The sequence below is a fragment of the Cheilinus undulatus genome, linkage group 10 (genome assembly GCF_018320785.1).
Source record: "Cheilinus undulatus linkage group 10, ASM1832078v1, whole genome shotgun sequence".
NCBI lineage: Eukaryota > Metazoa > Chordata > Actinopteri > Labriformes > Labridae > Cheilinus > Cheilinus undulatus.
Genome location: NC_054874.1, coordinates 3,679,265 through 3,699,954, shown reverse-complemented (window position 1 = coordinate 3,699,954; position 20,690 = coordinate 3,679,265). Strand labels below are relative to the sequence as shown.

Below are 20,690 nucleotides of genomic sequence, written 5' to 3'. Positions count from 1 at the left end.
AAAGACATGATAGTCCCATCTGGTGCATGTCCACTTCAGGATAAGTACTAATAAGCATTTGCCAGCATGCCTACACAACTATTTTAATAGATAAAACGGCAAACATTGTATGTCCTTAGTCTGGAAAATTCTATTGATTTTAAGCTTTTTTATTCCAGGTATGGCTGCAGTGACAGCGAGCAAACCGGGTAGTCTTCAACCACGATTCATGATTTAAAAAACACATAAAGACAGAAAAAAATCAGTGCTCTAGTTATGGATCCTAATTGTGATTAATGCATTACCATGACAGCCCTAGTACTTTGGTGAGAACAAGAGAACGTCTATAGGTCTAGTTTATCAGGCTTCTATCAATAAAAACAATCAAAATTTATGTTGATTTGGGCAACTATGATTTTCTAAGACAGTGGTTGTCAACTTTGGGGTAGGGACCCCCTTAGGGGTCGCAACACACTAAGAGGGGTTCTCCAGATATCCTAAAAAACTAAGAATATTTTTTTAAATTCCACTGTTGCCATTTCTAAACCAAATCTTGCCACATAAGCCAAATATTGCCTCTGTTGACCCATTACTGCCACTACTAACCCCATTTTACCACTTCTTATGTCCATTTTTTCCCATTTTAACCACATTTCACAATCAGATATGCCCATTTTTGCTAGTTAGACCAATTTCTGCCAATATCTGCTTATTTTTTCTTTCTCAGTGAGCACTATTTTGCTAGTTTGCATTGATTTTTCTTCCCATTTCACCAGATTTCCACTTATTTTGCTAATTGAAGCCTTTTCAGACACTTTTTAATTCCCTTTTTCCACTATTTATGCCCATTTTTGCCTTTTATCAGTATTTTTTTGCCATTCTCATATGTTTTGCCACTTCTAACCCATTTCTGCTACTTTTAAGATCTAATTTCACCCCCTTTTCCACCAGATTTTGCCATTATTAACCCATTTTAATTATTTTTGTTTTAACAAAATAGATTTACATTTTCAAGAAGGCTTTATACTACACAACTGATTTTAAAAATAGATTTGTTTCATTGATAAGAGTGGTTATTTTTTCAGGTTAAATATAAAATAGGGATATCACAGCTTAAATTTACAATAGACCATGATTCTCCTGACCTCCATGGGCCCCAGAAAGCTCTCCCCTTTATCCCCCATTATGCACAACCCTGTCTGCACATGACTATTCTTGAATGTGCATGGCTGTGTTAAACCACCTGTGGGGGTCTCCGGTCTCTGGCACCTTTATTTTGGGGGTTGGGGGCTGAAAAGGTTGACCCCTGTTCTAAGATACAAGAAAGTGTTGGGGGGCTCTAAAGAAAAAGGTAGGGAACCAGTTTGGGATGCAGGCGCATCGATTTAACGGCTGTATAGGCCAGTGTCGGCACTTTAAACATACATTAACCATCATCAGATAATGTGGGCATGAACACATCAGTTTCATCTGTTGAATTGCTCTGGTTTAATGCTGCACATCTAGCAGCTGATCAAGAGATGAGTTTTGTCACTGAGCGGAAGATGCTGACCTGTTGGACAAGCTTCTTTTTATGGTATAAAATGACAGAAAATGTCGGCATTGTGGGAGTTTTATGACAGCAGGAGAAATGAAAACTGCCGGCATCATCATCATCATCATCTGCATCTCTAGAAGCAGAGATTTAGTTGATGTACAGTATCAGTGTTATTTCGTGGAGCCCAGGAGGCCTGCATCATTTTGTCAATTCACCAGAACGACTTAAGGACCAATTAAATCTCTAGTGGTACTAACAGACCACAATATCCCTCATTACCCCCTCTTCTCCTCACTGCTTCCCTCTCATCATCTCACTTTCCTCTCTACTCAATTTTCACTAATAGCCGGTTGTGGATCAGGAGTGAAATCAGGCCAATTTTGTGATTTGATGGGTTAGAAATGATAACAGTGCAAGTGTGTGAGTAAGCATGTGGAGTGTGTGCTGTCGACAGACACAATAATGAAGTCCACTGTGGTTTAATGTGGGCCAAAACACACTCTTATTACAGGAGGCCCAGCTGGACATCAGGGGTTTGGGGTATCTGTCTCTCTGCCTCTAGCTTGGATGTGAATCTAAGCTTCAATATTTAATATGAGGGTATGTCTGTGTGCTGTGCATGAGCGTCACAGAGGATCATATCTGCACAGGAAGTCTATGAGCAGTACACAAGTGTGTGGGTGAGTGGGAAAAATACACAGCTCTGCCATTTTTCCAGTACAGCCTTAAATGTTTCACACTATCAAAAAAATTCAAATATGTTTCACCAAAAGTCCTCAAATGTAAAAAAGGATCCAGGTTTTTGAAGTCTTACCTGATAGAAAGAGAGCTTTGTCCACAGTGAACTCTTCAGCAAATCTGATGTGGCAGAAGTTTTTCTTGCTTTTCCGTATGGCTGTAATATCTCCACACTGTCCAAAGACCTCCACGATGAGCTGCTCAGTCGAATTTTCTGGCAGACCCCCGACAAACACCGTCTTACAGCCTGGAGGGCGATCTCTCATGGCTGGAGGGGGAAGATCTGTTAAGAAGAAGGGAAGTTGGGTTAGACTTTCAAACAGAAACATGATTATAAAACAGCTTTTGAAGATACAAGACCTGGATTAAACAGTTCACAGAGATAAAGCTGTTCTTGAACTCTGAAACTTGTTGCTCTTTGAACACAACATATTAAAAATCAGAACACAGATTTAATAAAAGTTCTGCTTTAATATCGCCAGATGGAAGAAGAGTGTTTGATTTACATTCTTTGGTTTTAATAAAAAAAATATATATATATATATATATATTGTTTTTGTGTAAAATCAATAAAACAAAGGTGCATAAACAGATAGGAATATGCCTTCTGAAATAATGAAGGCAGTCAGACAAATTAAAGTTCTTCCACAAATGGCAATCATTGAGAACCAATATTTGCTACAGGTTGAAGAAACAATAAAATCCAGGTTGTTTGTTTCCTCTACTGCACTGTCTCCCAACCATTTTTTTCCTGGAGCCCCCCTACATTTACCTAAGAAAAGCAGATATTATATTAAATATTTGTCACACTTAAATGTTTTTGTGTGTCTTAAATACATTTTGATATTTATCAAAGACAACCTGAGTAAATACAAAATGCAGTTTTGAAATGATGATTTAATTTATTGAGAGAAAAAAAAAAAAAAAAATCCAGACCTACCCGGCCCAATGTGAAAAAATTTTAACCCCTATACCTCATACCTGGTTGTTCCACCCTTGGAGGCATGCCGTCTTTCACATCACCATCTAGGAATTTTGGCCTACTTTTCTAAGCAGGATTGTTTTAATTCAGCCACTCTGGAAGGTTTAGCATGAAGCATGCAGAGCCCATTGAAGGTCATGCCACAGCAAATCAATTGCATTCAAGTCTAGGCCATTCCAAAACCTTCATTTTGTTTATACGCCATTCACTGGTGGACTTGCTGGTGTGTTTGGGATAATTGTCCTGCAGCACAACCCGAGTGTTCTTGAACTTGAGGTCACAAACTGATGGATGGAAATCCACCCTCAGGATGGGAGAGAGCGCTCCTGGAAAGATTCACTACTGTTTCAATTTTTCTCCATTTGTGGACAATGGCTCTCACTGTAGGTGTCTGGTGTCCCAAAGCCTTGTTTCTCATCTGTTCTTAAATTTATTTAGATGGCACTGTGACGTGTTCCTTTGTGTAGGGTTGGACGGTGTTTTACTTAATAAATGAAGTCATCAGAAACTGCCCCCTGTATTTACTGGGGTCTGTCTGATGATTTATTTGATCATCTGAAACATCTAAGAGTGACAAAATATGCAAAAAAAAAAAACCCAAAACAAAACAAAGGAAAAAAAAGACAAAAGAAATAAAGAAATCAGGAAGAGTGGGAAATAATTTTTTACAGTACTACATAAAAGAGGAGAGAACAAATATTCCAGGGGACATATGTGACAAAAAAAAAAAAAAAAAAAAAAAAAGAAAAAAAAACTGGGTCAAAGCTTAACATTTAAAGACTGGTTTAAGAACTCAACTCAACTTTGCTCAATCAAAGAGCCAAACTGTAGAAAAACACCTTTGCAAGAGTCACAATCTAAGTGCTAAAAAGTGGCAATAAGAATAAGTTCAAGGTTAAACGGTCAAAAAGCAGCAAAAATGAGTGAAAAGGAGCAAAGTAGGCAGAAAGTGGCAACAAAGGGCAGAAAGTGGCAAAAATGTATGAGAAGTGAAAAAAAAATACAGTTACGAAGTGCAAAAATGGACAAAAAGTGGCAAAAACACGGAAAAAATTGTGAAAAGTGACTCAAACAGGCATAAAGCTGCAAAAAGGTGGGATAAATGGGCAAAAATGACTGGGGGAAAGTAGCATTTAATGGCAAAAGGCAGCTTAAATTGGTGTAATGTGGCAAAAACTGGCAAAAAATGTGCAAAAGCAGGGTAAAATTGGCAAAAACAGGATAAAAGTAGCCAAAAAGTGACAAAAAGAAGTGGCAAAAAAATTAAAAAAGGGGCAAGAATTTGCAAATAAGTGCAATGGAAATATACAGACAAAAATAACTGGTTGACAAATAAAGCCAACTGTAAAGGTGTGGGAAACAAAGTTATTAATGCGACCTGCAATGGATAATTTTTGAGGTCAAAGTTTCCCTTTTTTATGGTTTTATGGGAAATAATGTTTCAAATTAAAGTATCAAGGAGCCACAAACCATCACAAAAGGGTTACATGTGACTCAAGAGCCACAGGTTGAGTATCACCAGTTTAGAACATTTAGATGAAGGAGAAAAATGTGTAGAAAAAGCACAGAAAGAGTGACACTGCAAATCCTATGAATACAGGTTCTAAAGCCTGGTGCTTATGACCTTAAAAGGATAAAGCTTGATTAATGAACAATGATAACCTGTGAAATATGCTCAGATCACTTTCATTCGATAAATGCTCACATCAAACAGCTTCCTGCACGATTAAGAAATCCTTTAGTCTACACAGCGATTGTAAATCCTCTCATGTTAAAACCCTCCTGTTCTGCAGAAACCTCTTCACTACAGATGAGTGTTGACTGATCTAATTTCCCATAGATCAGACTTTTCATCCATGATGAATGTGATTATCTGGGTTTATGAAGAGCGAGCAGCTAATCAGTGGAGTACTGAGGATGCTGTACGTCCGGATGTCTGCAGGAAAAGCCTTGTGATCATCGTTACTGATGCTCTCACAGATATCAATGCTCTGAAATGAACTGAGGGTGAACTTTGTTTGATACCTGAGCTGAATCATGAGGGCTGTTTTGATCAGCAGAGAGAGGAGTAAATCAGACATCTCAGGTTCTCATTCCATTTCAAAGCTGAACTCGCTGAATCACAGGTAAGCATTATGAATGGGGAGGCAGAGAATGTCTTCCCTGCTGATTTATATGAAAAGTCTAAACTGTTGAAGACAAGAAGTGTTCACACATTTACAGCTCCAACTTTGATGATGAATGAAGGAGTGAGCACAGCAGGAGCACAGCAGGAGCAGATTTATTTCTGCAGCCACACACACACTAAAAAGTAATTATATGACAAATTTAGGCTTGATATGCTTTGCCAAATATACTCCTAAGGCAGTGTTACTCAACCCAGCTCAACAAGAGCCACAAACTAAGTGGGGAAAAGTGGCAATTAAAACCAGTTAAAGGTGGCAAAAATGATCAAAAAGCTGCAAACACTGGGAGAAGTGGCAAAAAATGGGTGGGAAGTGACCAAATATTGAGTTAAAAGTGGCAAAAAATGTGGAGGCAAAAGGAGGGAAAGTGACTACAAAGGCAAAAACAAAAAAAAAGTAGGAAAAATGGGCAAAAAGTGGCATTTAATTGCAGAAGGCAGCTTAAGTGGGCAAGAAGTTGGAAAAAATGGCAAAAATTGCAAAAAGCAGGATAAAAGTGTCAAAAAGGGAGAAAAGGGACAAAAAGAAGTGTCAAAAATGGGCTTAAAGCAGCAAACACTGATAGAAAAGTGTCAGAAAGGGCAGGAAGTGAAAAAGATTGGTGAAAAGTGGCAAGAAAATGATTTACAGGTGGCAAAAATGGTCCAAAAGTGGCAAAACATGAAGAACAATGAGTGAAAAAAATGGGCAAAAGTCAGAAAAAAGGAGGGAAAAATGGGCAAAAATCATCAAAGGGTGGCAAAATGGGAAATCCTTGGCATTTAATTGCAAAAGGCAGCTTAAATGGGCAAAAAGTGGCAAAAAAGGCAAAAAAAGTGGCAAAAAATTGCAAAAAGCTTTGTAAAATTGGCAATTATGGGGTAAAAACAGTAAAAATTGAATAAAAGTAGCTAAAAATTGCAAATAAGGGCAAAGGAAATATGCAGACAAAAAATAGAGGTTGACAATTAAGTTTGACAATTAAAGCTGCTGTGTTAGTGTTGGAAACAAACTGATTAATGTTACTTGTAATGGATAATTTCTGAGGTGAAATTTTTCTGTTTATGGTCTTCTGGGGGAATAATGTTTCAAATTAAGACATAAAAGAGCCACAGATCGTAGAGTATCACTGCCCTAAGGCTAAGGGAGGATAGATTCGGGATTCGGGGTAGAAAGACAGACCAGATCTTGGATAGGAAAAAGCTGCAATCTGGCTCAAAAGGCCCTACAATATTACATTTGTTTTGTAAACTAAGACGCGCTAATGTTAATATGAATCCCTGTGTGACAGTTCACCTGTTTTTGCAGTTTTTATTTTGAAATTATACTAGCATTAATGTTGATGTTATCATACAGAAAGCTCACAAGCTGATTCTCAGTCCAGCCTTGTCCCACAGCGAGCTGCCTGTGCGGTGACCTGCTTCTCCGCTACACTACCACAGGTCGTCATCATCCATCACCCTGACTGACTAAACACCTCCTTATGGTCCAAGGGTTTGCCACAGGGCAGTGGCTTCAGCTCCTCTGGGACTGTTGTCCTGAAGATAAACTGCATTTATATACACTCAAGAAAACATGTTTGGTTTATTCATGTCACACAGGAGCAAACCCCATGAATCACATGGACCTGAAGAGACCAGGGAGCAAATTCTAAAATAGTAGGACTGCATTATCATTATCATAGGTCAAGTTTTCAGGGGAAAAAAGCTGTGCAAAAGAGCTTGACGAGGATGCACACTGACAGTAAAGGTCAGTCTGCCAGAGGATGAGGAAGAGCGTCAGAGCTGCAGGGTTTGTTTCTGCTCAGTTACAGGTCAGTGAGAGGGGATGATGCTCATGCACAGTCAGGTTCAATGTGTGCAGCTTGAGGTTAGTGTCTCATGTGATGGACAACATATGCAACTGTGCTGCCTCAAAGCCAGGGCTCAGACTGTGATATTTGCTAAAAGCCTCAATCCAACAAGCATTGATGCTTTTTCACTTCTTCCTTCCATAATGCATCACACTCAACATAATCTGAAAACATCTCTGTTCAGAGGAATAAAATCTGAACATGCAGTATTATTTTTAATGCTGCATCTCTACACACAGACTCTGAACATTTACACCACTTCAAATGTATCAATGAACTGTTTGCTCCTTCCCTGTTAATTCTGGGGTGAGGCAGGGGTGTGTCTTAGCCTCTACACTCTAGAGTACCTGTATGGACTGGATAATGGAGCTGGCATCAGGGACAGTAACTGTGTAGTGTCATTTGGTGAAGTCCTGATCACTGATCTGGACTTTGCTTATGATGCTGTGGTCCTCACAGAGGCTGTAGATGTCCTTGTGAGGGCTCTTAACTTACTGAGTGAGGAGGCTGAAATGTTGGGAATGCACGTCTCCTGGATCAAAACAAAGATCCAGGCATTTGGGGATGCCTTGGAGCCGCCATCAATTTTGAGTTTGTGAATGGTGAGAGCGTGGAAGTTGTGTAGCAGTCCATCCAACTTGGCAGTGTAAGCAATCAACGCGCTGACTGCAAGACCAAGATCAACCATGGACTTGGACTCACAGATGGGGCATTGGGTTCACTGGGCAAGGACAGAAGTCAGTCTTTTAGTCTTACTATACTCTAGTGAGGCCTGGACACTGACTGATGGCCTCTGGCTTGACTCATTTCAGACAACTTCCCGTTGGGACATTTTTGGGTATCCTTGGCAAGACCATGTGAGGTAACCTTGCAAAGCAGACGGATACACCTGTTTCCGTGTTTCTCACTGGTGAATCCATCTTGCAGAGCTCCCGTCTGAAGCGTTTGGACCTGGTTAGAAAGTGACAGGACCAATCTGCGTCAAGGGGCAGCTCATCACATACTGGGTGCCCTTGGTCCCTGTGAGCTGGACCAAACCTTGAGGGCAGTTGCATGAATCATAGAGGGGTCAGCTGGGAGGATACCTGGGGCATGGATGACCGTTAGGAAGCCAGAGCACTAACTTTTCCATTCTAGTCCTAATCACAGAGCTGAGATTTTGCTTGGCTTTCTTAAAACTGTTTTTTTTAATGGCATTACACTTTTCTGCATCACAAAGCTAATCAGATTGCAGAATGCAGTATGAAATAATAATTTCCTCCCACATCAGTGTTTCCTCTTGTCCCCTCTACAGCTCTTTCCTCCAGAGAGATGGCACCACTTCAGTGAGATGGATGAGAAATCCAGCTTCAAATGTACTTCATGATTCACAATCTCTTTCACATTTCCGACCACCAACTCCAAGAGATAAAATAATAAGTTCCATCATCTTCCATCACAGCTGGTCCTTTTCTTAAGAGGTAAAGGCTTTGTTTCAGTGGGCATTGAATAACATATCAAGCCATCCTTCAGACTTTTCTTTCTTCCCCTTACACTGAGTGCAGAGGTTCCTGGGTAGACGTTCATTTCATCAGCCAGGTCCTCCAGCTCCTTGAGAAGACCCTGAGGCATTTTTAAACAAGCTTTGTAGTTGTAGCCTTCATCAGCTACAACAGAAAGCGTTGCAGTCATAGTGCAGTGGGGTCAGAACAAGGGCAATACTGCCAAAAGCAATCCTCACGATAACCCCAGTTCAAGTCAGTGTCTTTCAAGTCACAAGGCATACCTTGTGCCAGGTGGGGTGTCCAAACCTCTTCCACTGAGGGCCACAAACAGATATACATGAGGATGGTGGGGCTGCATTCAAATACCTCGCCTTTAGGATATTTAGGTTAGTAAAACCAATCTAACTAAGACATACTTAGTGGGGCGCATGGCCTAGCTGTCAGGTCATGCTCCATGAACGTGGGCAGCCCAGGTTCAAGCCCGACATGCGGTCTATTTCCCACATGCCTTACCCTGACTCTCTCATCCCTGTTTCTGAATCAATCAACTGTTCTCTTCTTTAAAATAAAGGCATGAAAAACCCCAAAATATATCTTAAAAAAAGATATTCTGAAATGGCTGGTCAATGGCTTCACAATCATTTTACAGATTTTGGGAGGGCCAATCAGATTTCAGAGGGGGCCTGGTTTGCCCCAGCCATCACTGGCTCTGCCTCTTCAGTGGCATTGGTATTGCTATTTGCAAAAATGTTTTTTTTTTCAAAATGTTTGTTATTCAGAGGGAGGACTATGGATAGAGTCGGGAATAGGGGTGGGAGAATGGGGGAGAGACATGGGGGAAAGGAGCCACAGGCCAGACTCGAACAAGAGCCACCCAGGCACATAGGGCACGCCACTTGGCCATCTGCGCCCTAGGACTTCTATTTTTGTTGGATGACAAAGCCCTGCACTAAATTCAGCACAGAGCAGGGCAGGGCAGGAAGTCTCACTGAAATCAAATCAAAATATCTGAATTAATTTCAGAACAAAAGACATGTTGGCAGCAGATAAATGCCAAATCATATTTCACTTTACTGCATCAACAAAACGTCATATGGGGTATAGCTGAGCCGGTCAACACAGTTACCTACCCTTGGAAGAAGCAACAAAAAATCCACATGAAAGGAAAAAAAAAAAACAGGCATATCTCAGCAATTCCACCCTTTTCCAACTCCTGCAGTTTGGAACAAAAGCTTCACATGTGTTTGTTATATTTTTATAGGACTTGGGTAGTATCTTCTCGCATGGGCTTGCAGTCAAACAGCACTGCAGCCGTGACAGACCAGAGACAGACCCAGTTGAAGTCCTGCATTAAATGCTCACCTGGGACAAACCTGTCTTTAGAGACTCCCAGGAGCTGCTCACTCTGACCAAATCACTCCCAAGTTTTAGTGGCTTAAATGTACGACACTAGAGCTGAAGCTTGTGGAGTAACTTAACTTTCATGAGAAGAATCAAGTCACAGCAATTTTCCTCAGATGTCTGCCAGAATTCCTGGCTTAGAGATTAAATCTGGTGACACTAAAAGAGGTGACAGGCAGAATCTTAGAAGAGATGGGGATCAAAACAGCAGTAGATATGGGGCGTAGTGTGAAATCCTAACATGATAGAGTGCCAAAAATGTGCCGATGTACGATATAAATTTCTCCAGGCTTTGCAGCAAGTATAAAAATAAGAAGAAAAGTGGTGGTTTTACCACAGAGCGATTGTGGCAGGCTCTAAAGTTGAAGAGTAAAATCTTGACAAGCTTATCCTTCCCCCAGCCTCTGGGTTTAAATGTGCGTGGAGTACCTGGTTTACACTCTCCATTGACGCTGGGATAGAGAGATTTTCCAAGAAGAAGTTACATTTTTAATCAGCTTTTCCCTCTGCACAATACTGTGACAGTGCTGCTTTACAATGAGCCTCAGGCAAGCTGCAGCTCTACAAGAAAAACTTCTGAACAGTTTTAGGTGGAGTAAAAGAATCATGATTGTCTAAGGAAAAGCTCGAGTATGACTGTTGTTTGGTTAACTCCCACATGCTGCTGTGGTGAGAATCTTTTGTTATGACGATGACATGCGAAACTTCTGTGAAGAAAGTCCCCCGGCAGAGAGTGAGAAATCTGGAAATGTGAAGGTGAGATCAATCAAAGCGCCCCCCACGCACTCTCGGCTCACTCTGGATAATTGGATGTTGGAGGCGAGATAAATATAAACAGCATGTGCAGCACACCTACAGTCTGATGACTCAAGGGGAGTTGTTGTGAAAATGCACAGTTTGTTTTGTGATTGTGAGTACAGCGACTGGAGAACAGGAAGACACAGTAAAAAGAAGTTAATAACCCCTAGCTAAGGTGGTTTTGATTGGCAGTTCAACATTTGTGTAAGTTAGTTTCTTTTCATAAAACTCTCTCTGATAAGAATTATCATCCCAAGGTATTAAGAGGTGAAAACAAATCATCAGAATGTATACATTATCACTACCATGACACCCGACTGTCACTTTGTTCAGCCTTGGATAAAAGCTTAGGTATCTTTTTAAGTGTACATGCTGTAAGAATACATTCATGGGGTTGTTAACATTGCTGTATCTGACAGACAGTAAGTAAGTAAGTAAGTAAGTAAACTTATATAAAGCACTTTTCACAGACAGAGGTCACAAAGTGCTTTACATCAAACAAAGGAAAACACAAGAAGCAGAAACAAACAAGCAATATTAAAAACAGTGACCAGATACAACCACTGGTGAGTAGGTAAAAGTCATGTACAGTACAATGACAAGATGCATACTAATATCAATAGGTCTGTCTAAACATGTACAGTGCTTAACAAATTTACTAGACCACCCTAACCCTAACCAAAGTAAGGTTTATGCCACAGCTGCCCTAAATTAACAGCATTGGTAATTACCAAAATCATTTTTTATGTTTCTGCAATGGTTAATACACCAATATGTAGAAGCTCTTTAACCCAAATGATATTTTTAATGCTAAAATATAATTATTATTGTTATCCATGAATTTTCAAATTTACTGATTTACAAAAAACTTCAAAAATAGTAAAGCACATTATTATTTCTTGATTAATATGTCAAATTCTAGTTGTTTACTTGCATTCCTGAACAGAAAAATGAGTTTTAGTGGTTGAATGTTATGCTTGATTAATTTCTGACTTCTCAGAGAAGCCCAGTGAGCCCGCTCAAATTTGGGTGAATTCAGTTTGAAATTCCTCATTCCTGTTCAAAATGGTAAAACGTGGAGAGCTCACTGAAAATGAAAGAATCTGCATTAAAGCACTTCATGATGCTGGATGGTCTCTGAGACAAATATGACAGGTGGTCTGATAAAATTGTTAAGCACTGTATAATACCGTAATGTAGAACAGCACCACAAAAATGGCAGCTTTGGCAGAAGACGAGTGAGAAAGGAGAGAGAAGGAAGAGAGTAAAAGGAGAGCGAGCGAGAGTGGTGTTTTGTTTTCAAAAATAGCGTTAGATAGTGGCATTTGTGTTTGTCTGTCATGAGCAATAACAATATGTTACTTGAGAATGTTGAGAATGCATTTTTCCACCTTCATTTGCACTAATTGTCGTCTATGTATATAGTTATCTTTTGCACTGTGTTTTGCACACCCAAAGTCCTAGACTCAAAACATGACTGGTGATTGTTCTAAACATGTATAGGCTCACATTTCAAATGTCAAATAAAAACTTCATGAGCAATAACAAAATTACTTCTCATAAAAGCCATGGAAAACAAGTCTGTTTTTGAGTTTTTCTTCTGTTAAACTGCTGACAATTCCATATAATGTGCAATAACCATCAACCAGATTTTGAAAAGTCAAGTTCAAATACTCCTAGGAAAAGGGACCAAAGCTCTCAGACTTAGGGCGTTTCCTGACTATTTTACAGCCATAATAACAAAATATGTCCAAATTGCCATTTTTAGACTCAGTAGATAAAGGGTTAACAAGGAAAAGTGAACTTTTGAGGTGAATTTTAACATAAAACCACACATCCTTTACCTTTTTAACTTTAAAATGCACAGAAATTAATGACAAATCAACCTCAGAAAGGCAAAATAATCAAGTGTCTACATAGAACTCCCAGGCAAACTCATATGCCTGCCATGATCTTGAGTCTTGAGCCACTCATGGCTGCATGTTGCTGCCCCATGCCTCAGACATGCTTCCAGTGTGCAAAGTCACCTGCAGGGTTTCTCACACCTAGACTGCACCACTGGCAGAGGATGTGGAAAATGTGCAAGCAGACATTTTTATCCAAAGCAACTTACATCTGAGACATAGACAGGTGGTAATGATGTTAAGGGCGTAGCCCAAGGGTCTACGCTGAATACACTGGGGTTTGGACCCACTATCTCCTGTACCAAAGTTAGCAATGTAGACCACTTAGCTAACCAGCTAAGTTCTATTGACACAGACAATAAAGATAACAGGATCTATTGTCTGCTTCTTGCCATCTACTGGTATTCTGGTTTAACTAATAACCATGTTAACAGGCAGATAAGACACAAGGGAAAAATGCAACACTAAATTGTTTTACCATGTGAATTGGGAGAAAGCAATGACATTTTACGTGTAAACGCAGCATAAGGCATTAAGAAAATCCTTTCAGGGACAGCCCATTACCTTCTTCTATTATGCTATAGTAATGGTCTTGAAGTGAGGATCTTTACACATGTAAAAACGAAGAAAATCAAAACCTAAAGACATCATAATAAATCAGCAACTCAATATGAATGCAGGGATGGGCTTTTTGAACTTTTCTTCTGTCTCATAGTTCCATCTTCATCATTCTCCTATCTCGTTGCTGTTTGCTTTGTTTACATTTGTGAATGCTGCACGTGCAGAAAGCTCTGTGCTCTCATTGGTAAACATTGTGACATCACAGATCAAATCATAGGAGGCAGGACAAAAATCAAACATGCTACACTTTCTATGGGGAGGTTCTGAGGTGTCTTAGACATGTCCCTGATTGTCATTCACTATGACACAATGTGAAAACAGACTTTTGGGTCTGACAGATCTCAAAACCCTTCGACTGTATAGTCAGGCCATATAACCGCCTGCTGAAAACAGGTCCAACGGAGCCTTTTAAGGTCTTATAAGACCAAAAATGTCATCCCTCACCTTTACATTCTGGATTCATGCACATGAATCTGTTTATAGAGGTATGTGCAGGATTAACATGCTGGTCTGACTTACTGGGGTTTGGTGGAAACAGCGTGCAGCTCTTGCAGTGGATGATCTCCTTCACGAGTGGGACGTCCTGGGAGAGGGGAGCTGGTACCATACCGAGGCCAGGCATAAGGGGATTCAGGGGGGTAATCCCAGTCATCATACTCAGGTTGGGGTCAAAATCTGGAGGAAACGGGAGAGAAATATGAATGAAATCACACTTAACCTTCCTGCAGGAAAAGCCACACCTCCACAGTAAAGACTTGTTTCTTTCACTTAATCTTATAAGAACCATTTCACTGTTTAGATATTCACTGAGTGATTCGTATGTCAACACCAGTGACAAACAAGTAGCCCACACGAGACAGAAAACAGTCATTTATGAATAAAACATCATGTAAACAGCATGAATATTTTAAGAAGTTTTAGAGAGCCACTCTCCCTGTCACTCCTGCTGTTTGAATCATGACCTTATAGATAAGACTCACAGCTGGATCTACATAACAGAGGTCTGTTATAACATTGATTCAGGCTGCAGCACTGGCATCCATTTCCACATGAGGATTTATGTGCACGTATTCCAGGAAGCAGCTTTTTGAAATGGAAATGATGCTGCCCTCCGGTGTTTGCCTCAACGTCACCTGCAGATGATTTGGAGCTGACAATTGTGCCACAGAGTGTGTAATGTTTATGCACCTGCATACATGCATACAGACACTCTAAAACAGTGATACTCAACGTGTGGCTCTGGAGCCACATTTGGCTCTTTAATGTCTTAATTTTGAATATTATCCCCCCCCCCCCAAAAAAAAACCTTAAAGGGAAAATTTATTCCCCTTTTTCACAATTTTCACCAGTTTTTGCCCATTAGAGCTACATTTTGCCATTATATACTACTTGTTTATTATTTTTGATTTTTATTGCCACATCTTTTTGCAACTTTTTTTCCATTTTTTGCCACATTTACCCAATTTTTTCCCATTTTCCCAAATTTTTTTGCCACTTTCCCCTTTTAACCTATGTTTTGCCATCATATAAGACTTGTTTCCTATTTCTTTGCCTATTTTTTGCCACTTCTTTTTTGCATTTTTTTTTCCATTTTTGCCTTTTTCCACCACTTTTCACCCATTTTTTTTTGCTATTGAATACCACTTGTTTCCTATTTTTATGCCCATTTTTGACACTTATTTTCTCCATTTATTTCCATTTTTTGCCCATTTTCACCACTCTTCACCCATTTAAGCTACCCCCAATAAATACCACTTGTTTCCTCTTTTATTGCCCATTTTGGACACTTCTTTTTGCCACTTTTAACCCATTTTTGCCCCTTTGTCACAATTTTTCACCCATTAAAAGGTATCTTTTTCCATTAAATACCACTTGTTTCCTATTTTTTGCCCCTTTTAGTCAATTTCCTCTCATTTTTTCCCACGTTTTTGCCACTTTTGGACCATTTTTGCCACCTGTAACTCATTTTTTTTATGTCACGTCTCACCCATTTTTGCTATTTTCTGATCCTTCTTCCTCTTTTACCCCATTTTCGCCCCTTTTCACCCATTTTTGCTCCTGTTTGACCATTTTTGCCACCTTTATTTTTTAATGCTACTCAAGCCATTTTTTGCCACTTCTCACTTTTAGATTGTGGCTCTTGCAAAAGTAGTTTTCAACAATTTGGCTCTGCGGTTGAGCAGAGTTGAGTAACACTGCTCTAAAACATACCTCTCACTTGAGATTATACACACACTGTAGTATAGTCGACATGCAACAGAATCACTCTGACAAAATCAGTCTTTGCATGTTTTGAGTTGAGAAATACACACTTCAAAACTTTCGTTATTCTCTGCATTCCATGATAACCAAGCAAGCGGACTCATGATACCATTTATGGATTGTAACACAACTGCAATTGCAAATTGCCATGATGTCTAGTATAACTGCAATTGCAAATCATTACCAAATCATGCAGCACTAGAATGCACAGCACCACACTGGTAAAACTAACTCCCAGCTTTACTGGACATAACTTCTTGTGAGGCTCCATTAAAACACTTTCTATACTATAAAAAGAGAGTTCATATGTATCTGATGAAAAAATAGCCATGTGCAGTAACAGAAAACTCAGGATGCAACCCATCTTGATGCATCATGATGATAAAATGTTGACAGGATAACTGTAATTGTGAGCAAATTAAAATATGAGACCACTGAGATGCACAGCCCACAAACACGCCACCAGGAAGCTTTAAATCTGCGTCTCTCAATCTCTGCCGGGAGTCACGCACTTTGCATTTCCAGATGAACATCTCAGAATTCATTTATCCTGTGGGGATAGTTTTTCCTTCCCAAAGCCTGCACGAGAGAAATGAAATATAAACACCTTCCTGTCTATAAAAGTTACTCTATCCTCTTTTTCCATTACATCTAAATGAGAATCTGCTCCCTTATGTTTCCCTTCTAAATTCCATCTACTTCCCCTGATACCATCATAGTCACATCTCCATCACAGATTTATCTCAGCACTTTTTAGCTGCAGGAGGAAAAGAGCTGTCAGAGAGTCCCATTACTGTAGCCCTATAACTTCTGCTCTATTATTTCCCCCTCACTGTATATCCACTCTGTCCGCCTACACGCAGCCAAAATCCTCTGGCATGGAACCAGTCTAACTCTAAAGCAGTCAGCAGAAAGGGACAGAGTGTTCGGTTCCAGGATTGGAGGAGGCTCAAGGCACAAAACGACTGTCAGATAATAGAATTCAGGATGTTAATGCAGGTGAGCTAATCTGTGATAATGAGGGGGGGCTGATTCACGTCTTTGGGGGATGCTGAGTCTTCTTAATTCACAGGGGGGAGCTTTGTTTGGATGGTTGGTGTTGAGGCTTTATACCAAGTTTTCATACTCCATAGTGAGTTTGTGTGTGGTTATATAATGTGTGTTTTGCAGTGAAGGTGTGTGGGCCATTGTTGGGGAGGAAAAAGGATGCAGACAAAAGAATGGTTGTTTATTCAGGGAAGAGTTGCCGGTCCCTTGAGCCTGCTTATCTATTCTCCCTGGTATTTCAGTTTGTGCATCTAAAATTAATTCTATTAACCTTGTAAACAAATGAATAAGAAGCTGATTGATTCCCTTTTTTGTAGTTTTTTGTGTGGTGCAGCAGGACACTGTTTAGGTTCCAAACATGTTGTTGTTTTCTAGTGGGACACTGTCACTCTTCACACGACAAAAGCAAACAAGCACACAACTTCTTACATCTATGATTTTTCTCCTCCTCTCCCGCTGAGGTGTGTCAAGCTGCCACTGACAACACTGCATTTCTTTTCTGGGCCTTCAAAATAAAAGGCACTCAAGGAAAACTTGAGTCGGAAAACTTTGTCAGATGTACCATGTTTATGGGGCATGGGCCTGGCACAGGCCTGGAGGATGTCCATCAGGAGGCCAGAGCAGTACAGAGCCAAGGCTGATGCAGCATAGTTCAGTATGCTCCCATACCAGTCCTTACCTGAGCCATGTTTTTCATTGATTATAAATAGCTTTAGAGGCGGGGCTGGGCACCTTGATTCAAGCTGCCTATGCTACCTTGGAAATGCTACAGCTAGCTTCTTTGAGCCATCAAAGGGTTTAAACAAGTGAGTCATCAGTTAAAAAACACCTTAACACAGTGAGTTAGGCCTCAGTAACACAACTCGCTGCAGAGTTGGGCTCAAGATAAACCAGCTTGACAACCATCTGGGCACTGGCTTCATCCTGCTGTCATTACAGATACAAACTCACACATGAAAGACAAAGCCTTTACCTTATTACTGTATTTCACATTAATAACACACTGACACAGAGGGGCACATTTGACTCATTAGGAATAAGCTGCTGCTGTCAATAACGTATCACTCATGGCAGCTTTGTTAAAGCCTCATGTGTGCACCAAAACACAAATGAGCATTTCAACCAGTGATGACGGTGTTGTGAAAACCTATTCTGAGCCAGGAATTTTACAGATGACAATATAGATACCAGTTTATCACCCACCACTAATCTGTATGTTTTTGTGCTGTATTTTTAAACAAATACATTATTCCTATCATCTTATTTTTTGTCTGACATTTATCAGAAATCTTCCCTAAGCCAGATGAAAAGCACCTTTAATCTACCAACATTAGATAAAGGAATGAAGCTTGCATCAGCAAGTTTTCACTAAACTCTACTTTCGAGGACAAATAAAAGTTTGAAGTGCCAAAATTTCTCTAGCGATCAATAAAGAACTATCTTATCTTATTCCATCTCGAAATTGTGATTCAGTTCTCTGAAAAGCCATCAAATAAAATGAGCTGAAAAAGGAGAAAATAACCTCCTAGCTGAACCTGTTCACACCGAGGTCAGAACCTGCATTGACGACTTTAAGAGCAGTTCTTTTATCAAATGTACAAAGCGCCCTCACATACAAAGTGGATTTTTTAAAAGGCATAAACTCAGAAAAGATGAGAATCAATGGTGGAGACCTTCAATTAAAGCAAAGTTTAGCGCAGAGTTGCTAAATGTGCAATAACAGAGAAAGCATTCAAACTGTCAAGTGTGTTGGATTGTAAAACGTCTGAATATTTTGACAGGAACATGGAGGAGGAAATGTATGTGTCTCCATCAGCTCTGCTCATAGTCTGGGTGTGTCAGAGAGAGAGAAATGACTAAGGATGGGGAAACATGGCGAACGCTCCAGGACAGAAATCGACCCTCAGCCTGCATCAGATGCTTAAACCAGATGTTGAGATTTTCTTTTGCAATTTCTGCTTATTTCACGAAGTTCCCATTATCTATGACTTTAGAGGCATTTTTATTATAACAGTGTATGACCTCTCCTTGTGGTAAAGCATCCACATTTTTTGTCCTCTTTTGAAATGCAGACTACAGTCGGATATTTCTGGAGTGCCACTGAATTTTCACTCCCTGGCTTCTTCTTCTTTTCTGTCTTTGGGTGAGTCAGAAACTACTGCAAACTTTTAGTCATACAACACAAGTCAGTTTCTTCTATAAATGTTTATTTTCAGAAGAGAGCTTCAGAATTCAGCTAATGGAAATGCCCTATCCATCATTTAAATGACTCACACTCCAAACTACAAAAAAATAATACGTGTCAAAAAATTGCCCATGTCAACATAGAAACCAGACTAGAGCACATGCTTGGCCCATATCAACTAATCTCTATCCAAACTATTACAAACATGTAGGACTAACTCTAACAAACAGCCACTTTGAAGGCCATCAGTAGAAATAAAACTGTCATCATTAAGGAGATGAAGCAGACTTTGAGAGGCTGCAGAGGGTATAAAGCTCTGCCTCCAATGGTCTGTTTATCTAACAGTCTGTCTGCATAAATCCACTTGGCTGGAGGCAGAGACACATTCTCACAAAGAGAAGGAAAGATAAATAAAAAGCAGTCCAGCAGAGATGGTCCCAGGACTTTTCATGCCTATACTTCGCTTGCTCCGGTTCAAATCATTCGGTCCGTTCACATGGGGGAATTTAAAAACGGACCAAAATGGGGGTAATATGTATAATTTTGACACAGTAAATAATTCTGAGATATTAAAGAATCAAAATAAATAAATAAATGAATGTGCACAGGCCTGTGGCTGCCGCTGGTGTGGGTTTGTTGCTAGAAAATAATGGGAGCGATTGTTTAGATGGGTATCGGATGGCACCAGTTTATTCTGAGCTTCAGGGTTTGTCTCTTTATAGATAAACACGAAGCCGTCTTTTAAGATGATCTCGTTTCCCCCTTATTCTCAGTTTTAAAGCACAGTGCTCCTGGTTAAAAAGATGTTAGGATTCCATTAGCAATTGGCATCAGATTTGGATTCATGCTAATTTATGCTGTATGCTAATGAATCATCAGTGAGTCACTTTGATTCTATTAAAGCTAGATTTTAATGGAATTGTCTTAAGAAGGAGAGGTAAATCAATGTGATGTTATCAACAAATTACAGTATTCACACTCACTAAACAACAGCAGAAGATGACATTTAACAGGAGTGATCCAAAAACAACCAGTTCATTTAAAGAGGGACAGACTCAGTACAGTCTAGTTAGATACACTGTGAGCTGAGTGTGCATTTATGGATCTCAGATCATATTATTTCACTACAGATAAATTAAGCAGGAGTTCCTAGCCTAACTGAGAGTGATGCCTCCAAATACAGAAAGTTCTGTTCTAAAGGTTAGAGCCATGACAGTAGGAGCACTTTCAGCACCACGGACAGCGTCTGAGTCTCAGTGAGGGGCAGAGTGAGCTGAGTGTGGGTCTTTAACTATCTCGCGTTGTGTTCTTCTCCAAAAATAAACCAATAAACATAAATACCAGTAAAGTTTATAGTTGGGAAATGCTGATTTTTCATGTCCTTTGTTTTATTCTCAAACAGACGGCAGACCGATCTGAGGGGAAAATAGAAAAGTGCAATTGCTTCTAAAGCTTCTTCAGGTCTCTGTGTTTTTTGTTGTTAATACATGTTTCTCTGGCTACTGTGGCTGGTTTGATCCAAAAAAACTTCCTAAGTTAGATGCCTAGTGAGGTACTGACATGTATATGAGTGTATTAAAAGACATAAATACATCCATAAATCATTATGCTTTACGCCACTTCCTGCCTTTGGTTCACAAGTTGGCTCACTTTGCTTTCACATCACAGACGAACCGCACCAGGGTTCATTAGGAAGCAGACTTAGGTCCCTTTAAAAGCTAGCCACAGTTCACTT

The 20,690-nt window shown here is 39.9% G+C and overlaps 1 protein-coding gene across 3 annotated transcripts in view; it reads right to left on the bottom strand.

Annotated features, from left to right (window-relative positions):
- Positions 1-20,690, bottom strand: part of LOC121516328 (ecto-NOX disulfide-thiol exchanger 2-like) — a 115,783-nt gene that overhangs the window by 30,065 nt on the left and 65,028 nt on the right. For all 3 annotated transcript variants that reach the window (XM_041797553.1, XM_041797551.1, XM_041797554.1), the window contains exons 4-5: positions 13,981-14,136; positions 2,331-2,537 (exon numbers count right to left, since the gene is read on the bottom strand). In XM_041797553.1, the coding sequence (XP_041653487.1) occupies positions 2,331-2,537; positions 13,981-14,136 (363 nt within the window). The remainder of the gene's footprint in view (positions 1-2,330; positions 2,538-13,980; positions 14,137-20,690) is intronic.